Source organism: Eleginops maclovinus, chromosome 17, assembly GCF_036324505.1.
Source record: "Eleginops maclovinus isolate JMC-PN-2008 ecotype Puerto Natales chromosome 17, JC_Emac_rtc_rv5, whole genome shotgun sequence".
NCBI lineage: Eukaryota > Metazoa > Chordata > Actinopteri > Perciformes > Eleginopidae > Eleginops > Eleginops maclovinus.
In genome coordinates, this window is record NC_086365.1 from 17,478,073 (window position 1) to 17,486,162 (window position 8,090).

Consider the following 8,090-nt stretch of genomic DNA (forward strand, 5'->3'; position numbering starts at 1 on the left):
CGTTACGTTACCGTACGTTATCACACGTTACCGTACGTTATCTCACGTGACGTTACCGTACGTTATCACACGTTACCGTACGTTATCACACGTTACGTTACCGTACGTTATTGTACGTTATCACACGTTACCGCAAATTACGTGACGTTACGACGTCGTACGTTATCGCAAATTACGTGACGTTACCGTACGTTATCACACGTTACTGTACGTTATCTCACGTTACCGTACGTTATCACAATTCACCTTCCCACCAAGCGAATACACTCTGAGTCTCTGCTACGGGAAAAGTGTTTTTATTTGTCCGAAAGTCTCAGAGGTCCTGGGTGACCTCGGAGATCCAGACATGGTGGTCTGATACCCTGGAGAAGATGGAGGGCCGGTCTGCATCACACCTCCGACTTCCCCACGTCAACACACCAAACAGGAAGTAGGCGGCTCGCTTGCGGCAGAATAGCGGTGCTCCGCGGTCGCCCTGCGGAAACAAACACTGTTAATCCTGAGGACATGTGGGGATGGGTTAGCATCGGGGGGGGGGGGGGGGGGGGTTACCATGCAGGAGGCGGAACCGGCAGGATGTGCACAGATATGCGAGTCTGTGACGATGTCCCCCCCCCACTGCTGCCGGCAGGTGGTGTGGTTCACCAGAGTCAGGCCGACCTGGTGCAGCCGGTCCGGATCCACCGCCGCTACTTAGGAAGTGACATTATTAAACCACCCAAACTACTTCCTGTTTGGGACTTTAAGGATAACAAATTAAAAAGTACCTGAAACCTTGGTGGCCCCCCAGCCGGTGGTGACACAGGACCAGCTGCTGTCCAGTTCCTCGTCCTCATCCGGGATACAGACCGGAGACACATCAGAACCTGGAGACCACATGGGGGGAGGGATCAGTCATACGTTCTGATATGGAGACCCTTGACACTAGAACCGCAGCAACACATATTAGAAAATCACAGGGAGGTCAAACCGACCCGACCCGCCCCTGTGATTTTAGTCCTAAATAAAGTGTTTCCTGGTTCATACTGAGTCTGGCAGACATGCTGAGGCGCAGCAGCGACAGGTCGGACTGGGGGGGGAAAGTGCCGTCCCGCGGGAGGTTCACCACCGCGTCCACAGGGACCGTCTGAGAGGACGAGAACCGGAGGTCGTGGACCCCAAGGACTACCACGTCCTCCTTAGCTCTGCACAGACAAAACATAGAGGGAATGAGTCCTAACACCCTGAAGTGAGTCAGCATTATGAGTCCCAACACCCTGAAGTGAGTCAGCATTATGAGTCCCAACACCCTGAAGTGAGTCAGCATTATGAGTCCCAACACCCTGAAGTGAGTCAGCATTATGAGTCCCAACACCCTGAAGTGAGTCAGCATTATGAGTCCCAACACCCTGAAGTGAGTCAGCATTATGAGTCCCAACACCCTGAAGTGAGTCAGCATTATGAGTCCCAACACCCTGAAGTGAGTCGGCATTATTAGTCCTAACCGGAGGACTGGGGGGGTTTATGTCTTTGGAATAAAGTATAAATTATTACCTGATGTAGCAGTGTTGGGGGACCAGCACCCAGTCCCTGTGAATCATGGTCCCGCTGCAGTAATGGCGTCCTTCGGCCTGCAGGCTGACCTGCCAGGGCCAAGAGGAGGGACACACCTCCGACACGTTCCCCACTGAAACCCCCCCATCCTGGGACACAAAGAGAGATGCAAGGCCCAGAGCCCCCCCACAGCCGGAGCCCAAGCCACAGATGTCCTCTTCGGAGACCTGGTCTGCAGACAGCAGGTCCTCATCACCTGGGGGAAGACATCATATGACACTGATCTACAGGTAAACCAGGACAGGTGAGATGTCCTCATTATGTAAATCAGTGAGGGACGATAAGGGCCAGAAATCCTCCCCCCTTACGGACGGTTTATGGATGTTCACTAACACTCGAGTTCAGAAAGACAAAAAGAGTTTGGAGGAACACCTACTCATGACGTCCATCATCCACTGGGTTTGGGTCTGCAGTTTGGTATAGACTCCCGGCTTCCTGGCCCGTCCACAGCCAACCCCCCAACTCACAAGACCCGCCAACTCGTACCTGCTACCGGTGAAGCAGGACAGAGGACCACCAGAATCCCCCTGAGACCCAGAGAGAAGACCATTAGAGACACAAAGAGGACCATGTTAGAGAGAGATGTTGGTCCAGGTTCTGGAGGTCCAATACCTGGCAGGCGTCGGCCCCCCCTCCGGGGCTTCCGGCGCAGAACATGGAGGGACGCATCCTCCCGAGGTAGAACTGGTTACAGGACTCTGAGGACAGGATGGTGACGTTCACCTCCTGAAGCCGGTTCACTCGAGGACCATCTGGAGACAAACAAACTGTTTAGTACCATACACCTGATAGATGGAGGGACCACAGATCAGGACTTTAGAACTGCTCAGAGTCGGAGGATCTGATGGGGTCTTTAGAGCCTCTCACTCTCTCTGGTTGATCCCCAACCGGTGATGGTGCACCTCCTGTGGGGGGACAACGGGGACATCCAGACGTCGATGGGTCTGACAAAGGCGTTGAAGTCCAGCCGATTCTGCAGCTTCAGCAGAGCCAGGTCTCGCTCTTTGGTCCGCGGGTTGTAGTCCTGATGGATCAGGATCCTGAAGACCCCCACCAGCTGGAGCAGGAAGCAAAGGAATAATTATGATCCATTATTATCTAGTATGTCTGAGTCTCTGTGAGGGGGGGGGGGGGTCATGTGACCTGCTGTCCCGGCTCCTGATTGTTGTCCAGGTCGTGTTTCCCTGCAAGGACGGTCCAGAAAGATGCCTTGTTGTACCTGCACAGGTGAGGGGTTATTACATTCAAACAGAATACCTGTGTGACCCTTGACCTCTGGAAGCAGACAGACAGGTGAGGGGGTGATATTGAAGCAGTGAGACAGGTGGGGGGGGTCATACTGTCTCACCTCTTGAAGCAGTAAGACAGGTTGGGGGGTCATACTGTCTCACCTCTTGAAGCAGTAAGACAGGTGGGGGGGTCATACTGTCTCACCTCTTGAAGCAGTAAGACAGGTGGGGGGGTCATACTGTCTCACCTCTTGAAGCAGTGAGCGGCAGAGACTACCCACAGGGGCCCGATGATGGCCCCCCCACAGGCAGGCATGGAGGCGAACCTGAGGGAAACCTGCCAGGGCCACGAGTTCCTCCAGGCCTCCTGCCCCCCGATGATCCGGGACTCAAACTCCTGCTCAGGGGGGAAGGAGCGCACCCCCGACAGTTCTGACAACCAGGGGGTGAACAAATAAATAAACAAACAAACTAATGAATAAACAAACAAACTAATGAATAAACAAACTAACTAATGAATAAACAAACAAACTAATGAATAAACAAACTAACTAATGAATAAACAAACAAACTAATGAATAAACAAACAAACTAATGAATAAACAAACAAACTAATGAATAAACAAACAAACTAACTAACTAATGAATAAACAAACAAACTAACTAATGAATAAACAAACAAACTAACTAATGAATAAACAAACAAACTAACTAACTAATGAATAAACAAACAAACTAATGAATAAACAAACTAATGAATAAACAAACTAATGAATAAACAAACAAACTAATGAATAAACAAACTAATGAATAAACAAACAAACTAATGAATAAACAAACTAACTAATGAATAAACAAACAAACTAATGAATAAACAAACAAACTAATGAATAAACAAACAAACTAATGAATAAACAAACTAACTAATGAATAAACAAACTAACTAATGAATAAACAAACAAACTAACTAACTAATAAACAAACAAACTAATGAATAAACAAACAAACTAACTAACTAATGAATAAACAAACAAACTAACTAACTAATGAATAAACAAACAAACTAATGAATAAACAAACTAATGAATAAACAAACTAATGAATAAACAAACAAACTAATGAATAAACAAACTAATGAATAAACAAACAAACTAATGAATAAACAAACAAATGAATAAACAAACTAACTAATGAATAAACAAACTAACTAATGAATAAACAAACTAACTAATGAATAAACAAACAAACTAATGAATAAACAAACAAACTAATGAATAAACAAACTAACTAATGAATAAACAAACAAATGAATAAACAAACAAACTAATGAATAAACAAACAAACTAACTAACTAATAAACAAACAAACTAATGAATAAACAAACAAACTAACTAATAAACAAACAAACTAATGAATAAACAAACTAACTAACTAACTAATGAATAAACAAACAAACTAACTAACTAATGAATAAACAAACAAACTAATGAATAAACAAACAAACAAACTAATGAATAAACAAACAAACAAACTAACTAATGAATAAACAAACAAACTAATGAATAAACAAACAAACTAATGAATAAACAAACTAACTAATGAATAAACAAACAAACTAATGAATAAACAAACAAACTAATGAATAAACAAACAAACTAATGAATAAACAAACAAACAAACTAACTAACTAATGAATAAACAAACAAACTAACTAACTAACTAATGAATAAACAAACAAACTAACTAACTAATGAATAAACAAACAAACAAACTAACTAACTAATGAATAAACAAACAAACAAACAAACTAACTAATGAATAAACAAACAAACTAATGAATAAACAAACAAACTAATGAATAAACAAACAAACAAATGAATAAACAAACAAACAAACTAACTAATGAATAAACAAACAAACAAACAAACGAATAAACAAACAAACTAATGAACAAACTAATGAATAAACAAACAAACAAATGAATAAACAAACAAACAAACTAACTAATGAATAAACAAACAAACAAACTAACTAACTAATGAATAAACAAACAAACTAATGAATAAACAAACAAACAAACTAATTAATAAACAAACTAACTAACTAACTAATGAATAAACAAACAAACTAATGAATAAACAAACAAACTAATGAATAAACAAACAAACTAATGAATAAACAAACAAACTAATGAATAAACAAACTAACTAATGAATAAACAAACAAACTAATGAATAAACAAACAAACTAATGAATAAACAAACAAACTAATGAATAAACAAACAAACTAATGAATAAACAAACAAACTAATGAATAAACAAACAAACTAATTAATAAACAAACAAACTAATGAATAAACAAACAAACAAATGAATAAACAAACAAACAAACTAACTAATGAATAAACAAACAAACAAACTAACTAACTAATGAATAAACAAACAAACTAATGAATAAACAAACAAACAAACTAATTAATAAACAAACTAACTAACTAACTAATGAATAAACAAACAAACTAATGAATAAACAAACAAACTAATGAATAAACAAACAAACTAATGAATAAACAAACTAACTAATGAATAAACAAACAAACTAATGAATAAACAAACAAACTAATAAACAAACAAACAAACTAATTAATAAACAAACAAACTAACTAACTAATGAATACACAAACAAACTAATGAATAAACAAACAAACTAATGAATAAACAAACTAACAAACTAATGAATAAACAAACAAACTAATGAATAAACAAACTAACTAATGAATAAACAAACAAACTAATGAATAAACAAACAAACTAATGAATAAACAAACAAACTAATTAATAAACAAACAAACTAACTAACTAATGAATAAACAAACAAACTAATGAATAAACAAACAAACTAATGAATAAACAAACAAACAAATGAATAAACAAACAAACAAACTAACTAATGAATAAACAAACAAACAAACAAACGAATAAACAAACAAACAAACTAATGAATAAACAAACTAATGAATAAACAAACAAACAAACTAATGAATAAACAAACAAACAAACTAATGAATAAACAAACAAAACTAATGAATAAACAAACAAACAAACTAATGAATAAACAAACAAACAAACTAATGAATAAACAAACAAACTAATGAATAAACAAACAAACTAATGAATAAACAAACAAACAAACAAATGCATAAACAAACAAACTAATGAACAAACAAACAAACAAACAAATGAATAAACAAACAAACAAACTCTAAATCTTACTGTGATTCTAGTTGCACGGTCATGCAGTATGTAATCTACCTGAGCCCTAACACCTGATGGTTTTCAGGTAAACCAGTCATTATGGGATGTCTGAATGAAACGCTCTGAGCGGAGAGCGCCCTCTGCTGGTGGATCCGGAGCTGCACGCTGCGCACACACACACACACACACACACACACACACACACACACACACACACACACACACACACACACACACACACACACACACACACACACACACACCTCCAAATCCAAAGTGTCCTGAGAAGGTCTGAGGATCCATTCCATTCAAAGGAGACACACCTGCGCGCGCACACACACACACACACACACACACACACACACACACACACACACACACACACACACACACACACACACACACACACACACACACACACACACACACACACACACACACACACACACACACACACACACACACACACACACACACACACACACACACACACACACACACACACACACACACACACACACACACAGTTTTACCTTCAAATCCAAAGTGTCCTGAGAAGGTCTGAGGATCCATTCCATTCAAAGGAGACCGACCACACACACACACACACACACACACACACACACACACACACACACACACACACACACACACACACACACACACACACACACACACACACACACACACACACACACACACACACACACACACACACACACACACACACACACACACACACACACGTGTGTTTAATGTTTAGATTTCTTAAATATATGAAGTGTTTCTTACCTGAGAGCATGGAGAGCAGACAGACAGACAGCAGGCAGACAGACAGCATCCTGTCTTACTGACGACGATCAGCTGAGTGATTACACTCAGCTGGACACACACTTTTTAATCACACACACACACACTCTCTCTCTCTCTCTCCCCATGGGGAGGAACTCTGGTTCCAGTTTGTAAAACAGAAAAACAATCACACATTTAAATATTGAATAAAGTATTTATAATATTAAATTAAAACTGTCCTTTATTGTGAAAGTCTGGGGCTTTTATTGTGAAAGTCTGGGGCTTTTATTGTGAAAGTCTGGGGCTTTTATTGTGAAAGTCTGGGGCTTTTATTGTGACAGTCTTGGGGCGGAGTCTGAGCTGAGGAGGTACCTGTCCCCCCTCTGGAGAATCAGAGCAGTGAGAGGAGGACAGGCTGCAGGAGAAACATGAGAACCAGGAGGAGAACAAGAATTAGGAGAGCCAGAGAACCAGAACAAGGAGAACCAGAACCAGAGAACCAGAGCCAGGAGAACCAGGCTCTTCAGTCCCCCCACCCTCCCCTCGGGATGCTGGTCCAGGTGTCCACGAGCCTCCTGTGCAGCAGCGGGGGGTCCCTGCCTCTGCTGGATCTTCACCAGATGCTGCTGCAGCGCTGCCGGATCACAGAAGAACAGTTCTGCTCCATGGTGCAGCAGTGCCCCCGCTTCCTGCTGGACCGCGGACCCGGGCCGGCTGGGCGGCTGCGGGCGGAGGACTGCTCGGTTCTGGCCCGGACCTCGCTGCGCCTCTGTACGCTATACCCGCGTGGGGGGTGCTCCGAGTCTGAATCAGGCCGCTGCCCGAACCTCCACCTCTGCAAGTACTTCCTGTTGGGAACCTGCAGGTTCGGGAAGGGAAGGTGAGCCGACAGGTGTTTAAACCAAGAGGAGCTAGATCCTCCCGCGGAGGGATATACTGTCAGTGCTGAGGGCGGTTCTACTGGTACAGATTACATGCATCATATCATCTTTAATGTAATGTTTAATAAATATATACACTTCAGTTATTTACTTTAAATCACTGCGCTCAGCTGCCAACAAACTCACTGCTTATTTAATGAGGACTACTTCCTGTTCATCCGCTGCGGAGTGATGCATCCTGCAGCTGTGAAGAAGCTAAATGAAAGTTAAGGAAACAGAAACTGCAGCTACACACACACACACACACACACACACACACACACACACACACACACACACA

At 41.6% G+C, this 8,090-nt stretch overlaps 2 protein-coding genes across 7 annotated transcripts in view; one reads left to right on the forward strand and one right to left on the reverse strand.

Moving 5' to 3' along the window:
* Window positions 1-288: 288 nt before the first annotated feature.
* On the reverse strand, window positions 289-6,935 carry ovch1 (ovochymase 1). 5 transcript variants are annotated; one of them, XM_063905859.1, is made up of 12 exons: window positions 6,870-6,935; window positions 6,341-6,400; window positions 3,071-3,254; window positions 2,737-2,812; window positions 2,461-2,650; window positions 2,206-2,345; window positions 1,970-2,120; window positions 1,534-1,789; window positions 1,027-1,184; window positions 768-866; window positions 553-689; window positions 289-475 (listed from the first exon to the last, which is right to left on the reverse strand). In XM_063905859.1, exons 1-12 carry the CDS (start codon window positions 6,916-6,918, stop codon window positions 314-316), a joined length of 1,662 nt encoding a protein of 553 aa, XP_063761929.1. In that variant the 5' UTR covers window positions 6,919-6,935; the 3' UTR covers window positions 289-313. The 5 variants fall into 5 exon arrangements, with proteins under 5 accessions (XP_063761929.1, XP_063761928.1, XP_063761931.1 ...); XM_063905858.1 differs by having other exon boundaries at window positions 553-692; XM_063905861.1 differs by lacking the exon at window positions 553-689.
* A 294-nt stretch (window positions 6,936-7,229) lies between these two features.
* Window positions 7,230-8,090, forward strand: part of parp12b (poly (ADP-ribose) polymerase family, member 12b) — a 15,621-nt gene continuing 14,760 nt past the window's right edge. Inside the window, exon 1 of one of the 2 annotated variants that reach the window (XM_063905643.1) lies at window positions 7,230-7,749. In XM_063905643.1, coding sequence (XP_063761713.1) covers window positions 7,298-7,749 — 452 coding nt within the window. In that variant the 5' untranslated portion in view covers window positions 7,230-7,297. The remainder of the gene's footprint in view (window positions 7,750-8,090) is intronic. The other variant, XM_063905642.1, reaches the window with a different exon arrangement.

What these genes read in the sequence shown, in the direction of transcription:
- ovch1 (XM_063905858.1), bottom strand. Translation starts at nt 6,918, where the DNA reads ATGCTGTCTGTCTGCCTGCTGTCTGTCTGTCTGCTCTCCATGCTCTCA. An exon ending in CCCCAACACTGCTACATCAG is followed by an intron (nt 1,185 to 1,533) that starts GTAATAATTTAT and finishes TTGTCTGTGCAG; the next exon opens with AGCTAAGGAGGACGTGGTAG. An exon ending in CAGCATGTCTGCCAGACTCA is followed by an intron (nt 867 to 1,026) that starts GTATGAACCAGG and finishes TGTGGTCTCCAG; the next exon opens with GTTCTGATGTGTCTCCGGTC.